A 14,436-nucleotide genomic window follows, 5' to 3' on the forward strand; every position below is an offset into this window, starting at 1 on the left:
CTTCACTGGAGCAAGCAAGCCTCCTGTTCGCTTCAGCTGCCTGGCTGCCGGCCGCCATCTTGGTTGGCAGTTAATTTGCATATCGCCCTGATTAGCCAATGGGAAGCATGTCGGAGGTACGGTTAATTACCATGTTTGTCTATTATTAGATAGGATAACTTGCCTCTTATTAGCATTAAAACATACAAATGCTAATGTTTATTGCTATAAATAAGAGAGAGGTAAATGAAGTTAAAGTACAGTATAACCATTATCATTTAACATTTTCTATTCCAAAGAACATATTCTTTTTAAAAAAATCTTTATTGTTGACAGTATTACATAGGTCCTCCTTTTCCCCCCATTAACCTCTTCCAGCCTGCTCCCACCCCCGCATCCCAGGCTCTCACCACCCCATTGTCTTTGTCCACAAGTTATGCATACATGCATACAAGTTCATTTGTTGATCTCTTCCCACCCACCCTCCACTTCAAAGAACGTATTCTTGATCAAGAAATATATCCTCCTACATCCAGTCTCTCACACCCCAGAACAGATATTTACAGTTATATTTTAGTTAGTGAATTGGCGGAAGAAATTTCTAGTCCACCATTAATGGAAAAGATTTTCAGAAATGCCACTCTTCAGATTCGAAAAGGAAAAACAATATCATATATTATATAGTGATAGAAAGGTCATGAGCTAAATAATTCCACAGCTGTTGATAGGAAAGTAAATTTGACACATCATGCCCACGTTTAGAAATCCATTTAAAGGAAAGCAGGAGTGCATAAAAATATATGCATAAAGATTTTCAATACAGCATTTTTAATAAAATAAAACTGGAAATAATGTACTGCCCATCTAAAGGGGAACTAAATAATTACAGCTCATTCATACAATGAATTACTTTAATGTCATTAAGAAGATTTAAGAAAAAAATGCATATGAAGATAGAATTGTAAATTAATACTTTAAATCCCATCTCTACTGCTAAAACACAGAGGTGATGATAAAATATAACAGGAAAAAATGAGAGATGTGTAGCCTTATTAACAAACAAAATATATCTCTGATTAGTAGATATAAAACAAAATAACAAATGGTGAGCTACACTGAAGCTGGATGCGGCTTTGGGTTGGACACGGAGGCTAGGAGAGATGAACAGGTGTTCAGATCTGCAGTTTCCATGTTCATATCTGAAAAGAGGAAATAGGTGACTAGAGAAAAAGAGGGAGAAGCTCCTACCTGTACAGTCTCCTCTTTTAATTGGCTCTCTTTCCAAGAATGGTGATAGATTGGTAGTGACCCCATATATACTTTTCACTCTAGATTCCTTTGGAAAAGCCATATACATTTCCAGTCAGGGTAGGGTTAGGGTTAAGGATGATGTGATCTTTAGCAAAATAATATAACAGAACTAACTGACAGACTTGGTGATTTAACTCTGACAGTGGTTTCATAAACATTCTATTCTGTTTTGATCCTTTGTGTAATGAAAATCCACTGTGAGCTTCTGTGAATGGCAAAGCATTATTCTTTTCTATGTTTAGATTGTTTTGTTTTCCTTTCATTATTATAGCAGTAAATACAAAGTGAAATGGTGAATTTAATCATTGTTAAAAATCTATCTGGATAATTAGAACTAAAAATACCCTACAATGGAATAGTGATTTTGTTAGAATTATATGATGAATTGTGTATGAAGAATTTCTAAACACAGCACTATTTTTTTTCTTCCTGTAATCAACCCCATGGGATACTTTTATTTATTTCTGACAAAAATAATATGGTGAGCTCTCCATTGCCAATGTGCTGTAAAGATAATAGAATGCTTTGCATATTATTTCTTATGAGCCTTGTATATTTCTCTTTGGATTCTTCCCAGTGGCAGTTTTAAACCCTTTGCTGCATGCTTATTCTTCTCTCCCTTCAATCCTGTCTCGAAAGAAGAATACTGCCTCCATATTATCCAGAGGGCTCTTCTATAGATATTGATCCCTTGACCTTCTACTTCCTATGGGATCTTAGTCACTTTTCTTGCTTATGTCTTCAGTTTTATTCTCTACACAAATTTTTCTTCTGCTCTATAAATATACCTAGTGCAATTACTGCAAAAACATTTTATTAGTTTTCCCTGTCTCCCTTCTTCCCTTTATTAAATCACTGTTGTAGTACATTGAGATGCCTTATCTCTCACTCATTCCTTCACTGTTTGTAATCTAACATCCAGTCCCCATCTTTAATGGAAATTGCTGTTTCAGTGGTTAACAGGAATGATATTTCAGTCCATACTTTTCTCATTCTTGAGTTCTGATTGACCATTTAGTAATTACATGAGTTCAAATAAATTATTGAACCTCTCTAAGCTTCAATTTCCTGATCAGTAAATTAGAGATGATAACATCTATATAATGTATAAAAAATGCCTAGAACAGTACATGCTTAATGAATGTTACCTTGAAAGATTAATACTGCACTCTGACTTCTTTTTCTGGAGCAGTGTCCCCTCCTTGAAACCTTTTATTCTTTTATTACAGTTCTATTTATTTTTATTTTAAAAAAATTTTAATTGATTTTTATAGAGAGAAGAAGGGAGAGGGAGAGAGAGAGTAACATCAGTGTGAGTGAAACATTGATCAGCTGCCTCCTCCACTCAACCTATGGGAGATGGAGTCAGCAATCGGGCATGTGCCCTGACTGGGAATCAAACCGGCAACATTTGGGTGCAAGAGCCACATTAGACAGGGCTTTTTTCCCAGTTGTATTGAGAAATAATTCTGTACATCACTGTATGAGTTTAAGGTACACAGCATGAGAGTACATATATTGTAAAATATATTTTCATACAGATAAAATTTAAAAAGAGGAGATATCTCCTTATTATGAGAACTCTTAGAATCTACTTTCTTAACATTCCAATATATCATACAGCAATTTGATTATAGTCATTATAATCTTTTTTTTTTAATTGATTGGCTGCCTCCTGCATGCCCCCTACTGGGGATTGAGCCCACAACCCAGGCATGTGCCCGTGACTGGAATCGAACCTGGGACCCTTAGGTTCTCAGGCTGACGGTCTATCCACAGAGCAAAACTGGTTAGGGTGATACAAAGTTTTCTTTAATTATTCTTTGGGGGAAGGGATATCACATTTCCACTCAATTAAAAGAAACGTTTTTATCAGCACAGAAGTCTTTTTTTATTTTTTCCCCCACTTATCATGCTATGAATTCATAGGGAGTGGGTTCCAGCAGCTCAGGCTCCTTTCCATTGGTTCTCATACAGTGTGCTTCTCTGGGTGGAGCAGGTTGACCCTTCAGTTGAACCCAGGTACCTTTCTCTCTGGCTTCCTTCTTTTTCCGATCATTTTCCTTCACACGTTTCAGGAAGCTGTCTCGGCTCTTAGAGTATTTAATATGCTCAATACGTACATTAACTCTCTTGGCAAGAATCTTTTCTTTTATTAATATATTTTATTGATTTTTTACAGAGAGGAAGGGAGAGAGATAGAGAGTTAGAAACATTGATGAGCGAGAAACATCGATCAGCTGCCTCCTGCACATCTACTGGGGATGTGCCCGCAACCCAGGTACATGCCCTTGACCGGAATCGAACCTGGGACCTTTCAGTCCACAGGCCGACACTCTATCCACTGAGCCAAACCGGTTTCGGATCTTGGCAAGAATCTTGCCCTTGATTTGCTTGTTCACAATAATGCCTACTGCATGCTGGGTGACACTGTAGGCTCTTCCAGTTTTGCCCTGGTGACATTTGTGGAGCATTCCTTTTTGAACAGTGCCCATTCCCTTGATGTCCACAATATCACCTTTCCTGTAGATTCGCATGTATGTGGCCAAAGGAACCACTCCATGTTTTCTAAAAGGCCTAGAGAACATATAGCAGGTGCCTCTCCTCTTTCCCTTTGTGTTAGTCATTTTGGCGAATTACTAGAAGATGGCGGTTCTGGCCGAAAGGCCATTATAATCTTATTATAACTGGAAGTTCCTACATTTTGACCACTTTCCTATAATTACCCCCCCCACACACACACACACCTCTGATCTCTTTTTCTATAAATTTGGTGGGATTTTTAAAACATTCCATATATAAGTGAGATCTTCCAGTATTTTGTTTTGCTCTGACTGAAGTCACTTAGCATAATGTCTTCAAGGTTCATCCATGTTATTGCAAATGGTAGAATTTCTCCATTTTTTTATGGCTGAGTAGTATTCTAATATATATATTATATATAATTTTTTTGTTTAGCCACTGATGGACACTTAGGCTGTTTCCATGTCTTGGCTATTGTAAATAATGCTACTATGAACATGTGGTTACAGATATCTTTTCGAGTTAGTGTTTTTATATTCTTTGGATGTATCCCCAGAAGTGAAATCGATGGATCATATAACAATTCTCTTTTTAATTTCTTGAGGAACCTCCATGCTGTTTTCCATAGTGGCTGTACCAAATTTACAATCCTACCGACAGTGCACAGGGGTTCCCTTTTCTTCATATCCAAACCAGCATTTGTTATCTGTTGTCTTTTTGGTGATGGCCATTCTAACAGGTGTAATAAGATATCTCATTGTTGGTTTAATTCATATGTCCCTAATGACTAGTGATGCTGAGCATCTTTTCATGTACCTGTACATCTTCTTTGCAAAAACCTATTTAGGTCCTTTGTTGTCCTTAGTTTTTTTGTTGTTGTTTTAATACTGAGTTGTATGAGTTCTCTGTGTATTTTTGGATGTTAACCCCTTATCAAATATTGCTTTTCCATTCCACAGGTTGTGTTTTTAATTTGTTAATTATTTCTTTTGCTGTGCAAAAGTTTTTTCGTTTGATGTAGTCTAACTTGTTTATTGTATTTATTTTATTTTATTGCTATGCTTTGGGTGTAATTTTCAAAAAAAATCATGTCAAAGAGGTTTTTTTTTATGTTTTCTTCTAGGAGTGTTATGATTATGGATCTTAAATTTAAGCCTCTAATACATAGTGAGTTTGTTTTGTGTGTTTTTGAATGGTGTAAAATAAGAGTCAAGTTTCATTCTTTCACATGTGAATATTCAATTTCCCCAGAACCATTTATTGAAGAGAATTTCTTTTTTCCACTGAGTATTCTTTGCTCCCTAGTCAACTCTTAGTTGACCACATATGGTTGGGTTTATTTCAGGCCTCTCAGTTCTGTTCCATTTGTCTATCGGCCTGTTTTTATGCCAGCACCATATTCTTTTAATCACCACAGCTTTATCATACAGTTTGATCAAGAAGTGTGCTTTATTCTTAGCATTTCTTGGGCTCTTTGTGTTCTTTTGTAGTTCCATATACATTTTAGGAATTTTTTCTCTCTATTTCTGTAAAGAATGCTATTGGAATCTTTTTAGGGGTTGCATTGAAACTACAGATGGCTTTGGGTAGTATTGACATTTTAACAGTATCCTTTCTTCTACTCTATGAACATGGAATACCTTCCTATTTATTTGTGTCTTCTTTGATTTCTATCATCAATGTTTCATAGTTTTCAATGTAGAGATAATTCAAATAAATTAAGTTTTATTTCTGTGCATTTTATTGCTTAGGATATTATTGTAAATGGGACCAATTCTTTATTTCTTTTTCAGAAAATTTATTGATGGTCCAGAAACCTTTTCTTCTTATGAATTCTCACATTGGATTGTCCTCTTTATTCAATTACCATTTAGATTTCTTTTTTGTTTGTTTTGTTTTATGACCACTTACCCTTCTTCCTCTGCCTCTTCCTTTTACATAATTTAAAAATATTTGTTGAGTACATAATATGTATCCGGCATTGCATAGATTTTTCTCTTAAGTTTGTTTGTTTGTTTTGCTCTTTCTCATCTTTCAGCAAGGTGTCTATAACAAACTTTTCCCTTCCCAAAGTTTCAACTATCACCTCTAGGTAAACATCTCCAAAATTTCTGTCACTGAAAATTGGCTCATGTTTCAAACCCATTTTTTTCAATGCTATGCTAAATATTCTTCTTTCTCCCCAAAGCCAGAAATTCTTCCTCATTTTTTATTTCTGTTAGGAACATATTCGATCCTCTAAACATGTGGATTTAAAACAGAAAGCACCTTTTGACATGTCTAATTTGTAATCATTTTCTAAGTTCTAATGCTACCTCTACAAGTTATCTAACATCACTCATTTCATTCTATTTACATAAAAGCCTAAATTAAGCCTGCATTATTTCACAATAAAACCATTATGTGGCCTACTATTTTCTCCTGGCAATTATTATCTTTAACCCATTATACACACAACTTTGGCTTCCTCTTACTTCATAAGCTATAACCTGAATGCATACCTTCTCAAAATCTTTCAATGGTTGTCCATTGTTCATAAAATTTAAGGGCCCTTCTTGAATTAGTAATCAGCATTTTATAAACTGTGGCCCCCAAACTGCCTTATTATTGCTTCTGGAACAAGTATGGTTCTTTTCCATCTTTATATATTTACATAGGGGTTACATTTTATGTGTGAGTTAGATTCAGCACATAAAGCTAAAACTGCCTATGTTCAAATTTACTATAGAAAATCATCTATAAAACTCAATATACATGCTTCTTTGTATATGGTCCTGATGAAAATTTGTACTTACAACTACATTATTAAGAAACTAATGTTTAGCATAAAATAAAGCATACATATACAAAATATAAGTTTATAGTGGATCCACTCAGAAATGGAAGAGCAACAAATTAAGGAAGAGTTGATTTACTTCCACCAGCAATGCCCTGACACATTTCCATTGAGTAACAGGATTAATCATCATGCTATTAAACTGTCATTTTTCTCTCTCTTTTTGCTTTACTTGTGCCCCCCCCCCCCAAGAGGGTGCGATTTGAATGTTAAAACGGTACACAGAAGACAGCTTTCTATATATAATGCCTTTATTTCTTGCACTCCTGTGATATTTATAGCCACCTTTTAAAACCCCTTTCCAAATAACATCTCAGTAAATTTTATCTGAACCTTCCAATCACACATACTTTCTACCTCTGCGAAATTCCACAGCATGCTGTGATAATTACATTACTTGTATTATTTTTATATGCTCAATATTAGAATGTTTGTCACTACTAGACTAATTGCTCCATAGGGTCAGGAAATTTTTATTTCTTTCCACATTCTTTGGCAACTAGGCAAGCACATCATATTCAATAAATATTTACGGAATTAAATTGAAGCCAAACATTATGAAATATGTATGTGGCATTAAAGGTTAGTGAGGTAAAAATTAAAAGCTTGCAATTTAAAGGCTAGTATTTTAAAAGACATTATAAATATATTATTGAGTAAATCCATTAGGATTTTCTCAAAGATTCATTTCTCTTTATACCCATATTTTTAATATTAACTGCTAGTCATATCCCAGAAGAAAAATTACCCTGTTATAGCCTGTGTTGTCTTTTAAGATAAAGCAATTCAAGCAATTTACAAATAACTCTATTATTCTTAATAGCCATACAGTTTTATACAGAAAAGAGAAACTATTGAAGAGATCATATAAATGTATTTTGGGAAAGCAGTTTCTAAGGATACCTAGAAACTCAGTTTTCCTATAGTTGTTTTGGTGGTGGCTTTTTAACTAAACTGTATATTTTAAGGTGACACAAATCAAAATAGTCCTGATAATGTCTTTTGTGTGTGTGTGTACATGTGTACATGCAATTGTACTAGCTGTCATGAAACCAACATGCTTATTTTTGTTACTTTTGTTTGTTGTTTATGCTGTTGTTACTTGGCTATTCTTATTCTCTTTGCTCATAGGGCAACACTACAGTTCCCATAAGGGTTTTATACACATAGTTATCAGGTTGAAAACCTCATTATAAATAAATCAGAAACTATTATATTGAACTCTACTTGATATAAACACCTTGTATTATTTTCAGCATGATATGTTTTTATGAAGAAGAATTAGTAAAGACAAAGTGAAATACTTGGCTATTTGAACTTATTTATGCACATTTAAAATATATTTTTTAATATTGGTTTTTAAATATTGGATATTTATGATTTTTATAAGACATTTTAATATTATTAATTTTTACTTTGTTTTAATAATAATACTTTGACATAAGTCTCAAGTTTCTTATTTATAAAGGAGGGACCTAAAACAAGGAAATCTATAATAATTATTTTTTCAAGATGTGAAGGCCAAAGACTTGACTATGTAAGGATTTGTCTTGATATGAATCAAGTAAAAATCAACATTATTTAAGCATATTTACTAAGGTCATTTGCTTTGGGGGTTTTACCCAATTAATAGTCATGAATTAGAAATGTAATTAAACTTATTATATATACCTGGTGCAACCTCTTATCTATACTTTTATAAAAATTAAAATCTAACAAAAAAGAAATTAGAAAAGCAGTGATGTTTCAAACAAACCTTGAAAAATAATTGGGACGCAGGAGCTGTTTAAACATATATTTTATCTAAACTGTATATACATATGTATTCAGATATCTGGTAATACAACCTATGTTAAAGTTATTAGTCATTTGAATAAGTTTTTTTTTGTTACCTTTTTTAGGCAGCATTTAGATTAAGGATGGCAAAAAGGTATTATTGCTATTCTGACAAGATTGATACTGATTTATGGATGAGTTTATTGAAACAATTCTAAGACCACTCTGAAGTCAATGGTTAAAATGTCATGATGGATAACTGAGGTCTGGAAGAAAAATGGAAGTTGTTTCTTGAGTTATCAAACTAAGAATGAAGATTACTATATTATTCATGAACTCCCCCTTCACTCTGTTATACTTGCAAATAACCCCTTACAATTTAATACTTAAGTACATGATGTCATATTTTAGACTACAGTTATGTATTAAGTGTTGATGTTCTCTTGCTAACTAGATTATAAAGTCCTAGATTACAGGGACTTGATATTATGACTCTTATATTTCCTAAAGTCCGTAGGAAAGTGAAAGGCACAGAGTAACCTTAATATTGAATTTTTATAATGTATCTGTAGAAACTATCAAATTTTATTGCACCTGTGAATACATTTTATCTTCGTCATTTTAAAAAGGAGGGAATATTTTTGGGGGATAATTTACGTCAAAATATGGGAGAAGAAAAATAAAATAGCACAAAAGGATTCAATGAAAAATTTCTCTGTCTCCTACTCCAGGTTTCCAGTACCTCAAGTCTTCCTAACTAGAGGGATTAATTTTTAACTATTTTCTGTGTAGCCCTCCAGAAAGAATTTATATATCAACGAGCCTAGCCATGTATTTATAATGCTATCTGAGTGAAAATGTAGTCATGAATACTGGTAAACAGACAAATCTCTTTTAACATATAAGAAAGCCTACCATACATTCAACTTTATGGCTTTTCTTATTTAGATTTTTTAGAGATGGTTTTATATTAATTTATGCGGAATCATCTCATTCTTTTTCACTCAAGCATATAATTTCAATGTATGGATGCGTTGTAATTGATGTTACCACTCTTGAAAATTATAATTTAAGTTGTTACTGTTCTTTTACTAATATATACAAAGCAGCAACACATACCTTATATATGCATCTTTATGAATTTGGGCAAATATATTAATTTAAAAATAAAAAATATATAATTACTGTGGTTAAGAGTTGATGCATTTTTCTTTGCTAGATTTCATAATAATGCCTACAGAGGGATTACCCAATTTTCAGTTGCCTCAAAATTTGGCTATTATTTAAACCCTTCTAAAATCTGTTTGGGTTTTTTTTTGTTTTTGTTTTGTTTTTTGGTTATTTTTTGTTTTTGTTTTTTGTTTTTTGTCTAACATTTTAGGTCTTAATCAATCTGAAAGAGAAAAAATGGTATCAAATTCCTGTTTTATTTTATTTTTAATTGAAAGATATTTTGAAAATCTTATATTTGTAAGCCATTATTAATTTACTAGAGGCCCGGTGTACAAAATTCATGCACGGGGGGGGGGTGTCCTGCAGCCCGGCCTGTACCCTCTCCAATCTGGGACCCCTCGGGGGGATGTCCGCCGCCTGGTTTAGGCCCAATCCTTGTGAAATTGGGCCTAAACCGGCAGTTGGACATCCCTCTCACCATCCAGGACTGCTGGTTCCTAACCGCTCGCCTGCCTGCCTGCCTGATTGCTCCTAACTGCCTCTGCCTCCCTGCCTGATCACCCCTAACCACCTCTGCCTGCTGGCCTGATTGCCCCCTAACCACTGCCCTGCCGGCCTGATTGCCACCTAACTGCTCCCCTGCCAGCTTGATCGCACTCAACTGCCCTCCCCTGCCAGCCTGATCGCCCCCAACTGCTGATCTCACCCCTAACTGCTTGCTCCCTGGCCAGCCTGATCACCCCTAACCTCCTCTACCTCGGCCCCTGCCACTGTGGCTTTGTCTGGAAGGAAGTCAGATGTCCAGAAGATGTCCAGTAGACCTGGTCTAATTAGCATAGTACCCTTTTATTAGTATATAGATTGTGACTCTTGCACTTGTATTCGAGTTATTGATCTTTAGCTTATTGATTTGTAAGAGCCCATTTATTTTAAAGAAATATGCCCTTTTGTTAAATATAGTATTTTTTCTGATATTCAGATTATCTATATACAGATTTTATTGTTGTAATGTGGAATAAAAAATATTAATAAAATCAAGTTTATCATTTGTCTTTTATGTTTTCTGGGATTGTGTAATAACCATTTAAAGTTATTGTTTTAGTGTCTATTTTATTCTAGAATATTTTTGTGTTTATCATCGTTAATTTAAAATGCCTCTTTAATCTATCTTGAATTTATATTGGTGTAAGAATCAAGTAAAGACTCAGCTCTACCTTTTTTCCTCCAGATGGCTAATCTATGATTCTAATGTCATTAACTTTGTAATTAATTTTGCTATTATTTTGAATTGTAATTTTATATATTAAAACCATATACATAAACTAGAGACCCGGTGCACAAATTCATGCACCAGTGAGGTTCCTCGGACTGGCCTGTGGGGTGGGGCCAAAACCAGCTCTGCAATATCCCCCAAGGGGTCCCAGATTGCGAGAGGGTGCAGGCCAGGCTGAGGGACCCCACCAGTGCATGATTGGGGCCAGGGAGGGACGCGGGAGGTTGGCCAGTCAGGAAGGGACCATGGGAGGGCTCCAGGGAGTGTTTGGCCCATCTCACTCAGTTCCGATCAGCCAGACCCCAGCAGCAAGCTAACCTACTGGTTGGAGCATCTTCCCCCTGGGTCAGTGTACGTCATAGTGACTGGTCTACTGTCTGCCACCTGGTGGTTAGTGCACGTCATAGTGAGCGGTTGAGTGCCCTTAGCATATCATTAGCATATTATGCTTTGATTGGTTGAATGGCCGACTGGATGACTGTACACTTAGCATATTAGACTTTTATATAGGATGAGGATTTTTGTGTCTCTATGCTGTTTATTGCTATGTTTATTGATACTCTGTTATGAAATATTTTAACTACTGCTTCTTCAAAACACTGCTAAATATTTCCAATATCCAGTTCCTATTCATAAATATTTTGTATTTTTTTGACTTAAAGATATTTTTAGTTTCATTTTCTTAAGTTTATGATAACCTGATAGGATTGTAATAATATTGTTACTATTGTGTTTGGAATCATATTAACTTTGGGAAAATAATATTTTTACAGTGATAAGTCTTGTTCTTTCAGACCAAACTATATCTTTATGCAATACTTCTTTTGTTGTTTTTTTTGTAGGCGTTTAAATTTTCTTTATGCAAATTCTACAGTATTTTGGGTAGTTATACTTTGTTTTATAGTAGATTTTTTAATTGTTTGTTTCTTCTACTATATTCATTTTGTATATATGAAATTTATTATTTTTTGTATAAATTTTGAAACTACCTACCTATTTTTGGAATCCTTAGTTTCTTATAGTCCTTATTTAACTTTTATTGATTTTATACATACATGATAATATTACCTACAGGTAGTGATACTCTTTTCTAATTGTACACCTCATTTTTTTTCCTAATTGCTCCATTAGACCATATTTCCAGAATGATATAAAATAATAATATTACTCATTTTATTTATAATGTGGATGCAAGAGCATATGCTATTTCTCCATTTATATCACATTTATTATTTGTGAAGTATCCATCTTAAGAGTATTTAGATTAATAATGTTGAATATTATCAAATGAATTTATATTAATTATGGGACTGATCATTTCTGTTTTCTTCTTAATTGACTTATAATAGTATGAAACATTATTAATATATTTATATAAATGAAATATCTTTTCATCAGTATTTTACTTAAAATTTAGCAGCCTGTAAGATTTAAGAAGACATTTATAGAGGATGACTCTTGGACATATACATTCTAATATATTTCATTTTTTTTTTGTTTGCCCCAGTCATTTTATGAGATATTGATATGTATTTAGTCACTAACTACTATTTATCTTATGGTACATTATTTTATTCACATAACACCTTAACTGTGGATAATCCAGAAAAATAATACTTTAGATGAAAAATGCAAACGAGGAATAATTTGCAGTGAAAAAAAGATTTACCTAGACAATGACCATTGTTTTCTATGCACTTCACATTGTTACTTTGAAACATGCTGGCTAAATAGTAATCACTTTTTTTTCTCCAAGTCAATAAATACCCATTTCCATAAATCTGGTCTGTATTATACCTTAACTATGAATATATTTAATAACACTGTATATCTACACTAATAAAAGAAAAACATGCAAATTGGTGTCACTCCACTACGCCCACCAGCCAATCAGAATGACTATGCAAATTAACCCAACAAAGATGGCGGTTAATTTGCATATGCAGGCACGGAGCGAAAACTGAAGACTGAAGAGGACTGAAGACTGAAGAAGTTTGGCTTCTCTGCTGTGGCTGGAGCAAAGGCGTGGGTCCCGGGTGCCGGAGGAAAACCAGTGCCGGCAGCCAGGAGAAAGAAGGCCTATCGCATGAATCTCTTCGTGCAACGGGCCTCTAGTTCTTTTATGAAAGGACATGTACATAAGTCTGGGTGTGAGAAGTTTAGATGTTGAGGTTATAAATGTCAATAGAAGGACATTTCTCTTGCAAAAATAAAGTATTTACTTAAATTTAGAATTCCAAAAGATACTGATAGCATTTACCTAAATTTAAAGTTTGGAGAAGTACGTATATACAAATATACCTTTAAAGACTGTAATTAAACTTTCAGTTCATCACAGGATTATTTAAATAAGGTAGACCAGTAACTTGAAATTAAATAAAATATCAAGGATTTAACACTAAGAGCCACTTTAATAACCAGGACAAGAACCATTGAAATGTCATGCAAATAAACTGTGATGCTGTCAGCAAATAGATTTGTTGCTAATGGCAAGTAGTTCTGGCTATGACAGAAGACAGTGATGACCACTCATTATTACGGTGATTTAATTACAAAAAAATAAATGCATGCTCTTTCTATTTTCTTAAGGGAGATGCATCAACAAAGCATGGGTATGTGATGGAGATATTGATTGTGAAGATCAGTCCGATGAAGACGACTGTGACAGTTTCTTGTGTGGACCACCCAAGTACCCTTGTGCTAACGACACTTCAGTCTGCCTGCAGCCGGAGAAGCTCTGCAATGGGAGAAGGGATTGCCTGGACGGGTCTGATGAAGGCGATCTCTGTGGTATTGCACTTTTCACTGCATTTGCTCCTCTCTGAACGCTAGAGCCTTTTAGTTCACTTGCTGATACTGATTATAGTAACAGTCACTCTTTCTTTTCATTCAATTTAAATGAGACATTTAGCACTGAACCCTATCTACCTTTTTTACAACCATGTTAAGTCTATAAAAATTTTAAAAATATGATTAGACATTTCTGAAAATAAAGCAAAAGAGTGTAGCCTATATTCAACTCACTTAACAGTTGTATAGCTTTGCTCATCATTTAGATCTCTGCATGGTCAATGCTGCTGCCACAATGGAACTGATATTATTTTTTTTCAGCGAGTCACTCAGAACAGGAGAATCTTATTATTAGTGATCAATGGAATGGGGTTTACTGCCACCCAATGGATTTTGTAATGCCTTCTAGTCATGAAAATAGAAACATATTTAGAAAGAAGAAAGGAAGGGTCTGGATTATAAGACCAACTGAATATTACTGATTTTATATATATACTAGAGGCCCGGTGCACAAAAATTTGTGCACTTGGGGGGGGAGGGGGGTCCCTCAGCCAGGCCTGTGCCCTCTCGCAGTCTGGGAACCCTCAGGAGATAACGACCTGCTGGCTTAGGCCTGCTCCCGGGTGGCAGAGGGCAGGCCCAATCCCTAGGTGCAGCCCCTGGTCGGGCTCAGAGCAGGGCCTATTGAGGAGTTGGGGCGCCGCCCCCTGTCATGCACAGAGCAGGGCGGATCGGGAGGTTGCGATGCCACCCTCAGTCACGCTCAGGGTAGGGC

General features: G+C 34.8%; 2 protein-coding genes across 2 annotated transcripts in view; one reads left to right on the forward strand and one right to left on the reverse strand.

Moving 5' to 3' along the window:
- Positions 1–14,436, forward strand: part of LRP1B (low density lipoprotein receptor-related protein 1B) — a 1,756,854-nt gene that overhangs the window by 1,098,180 nt on the left and 644,238 nt on the right. The window contains exon 22 of the mRNA XM_014548045.1: positions 13,461–13,661. Coding sequence (XP_014403531.1) covers positions 13,461–13,661 — 201 coding nt within the window. The remainder of the gene's footprint in view (positions 1–13,460; positions 13,662–14,436) is intronic.
- On the reverse strand, positions 3,193–3,964 carry LOC106727880 (60S ribosomal protein L21-like). The gene is made up of 2 exons (XM_014548046.1): positions 3,646–3,964; positions 3,193–3,420 (listed from the first exon to the last, which is right to left on the reverse strand). The coding sequence occupies exons 1-2, from the start codon at positions 3,915–3,917 to the stop codon at positions 3,201–3,203; spliced, it is 492 nt and encodes a 163-aa protein (XP_014403532.1). The 5' UTR covers positions 3,918–3,964; the 3' UTR covers positions 3,193–3,200.

This window comes from Myotis brandtii, unplaced genomic scaffold (assembly GCF_000412655.1).
Source record: "Myotis brandtii unplaced genomic scaffold, ASM41265v1 scaffold493, whole genome shotgun sequence".
Taxonomy (NCBI): Eukaryota; Metazoa; Chordata; class Mammalia; order Chiroptera; family Vespertilionidae; genus Myotis; species Myotis brandtii.

Coding starts and splice junctions, on each gene's coding strand:
- LOC106727880 (XM_014548046.1), bottom strand. CDS start 3,917: ATGACTAACACAAAGGGAAAGAGGAGAGGCACCTGCTATATGTTCTCT. Junction 3,421..3,645: donor CTTGCCAAGATCCGAAACCG/GTTTGGCTCAGT, acceptor TCTTGCCAAGAG/AGTTAATGTACGTATTGAGC.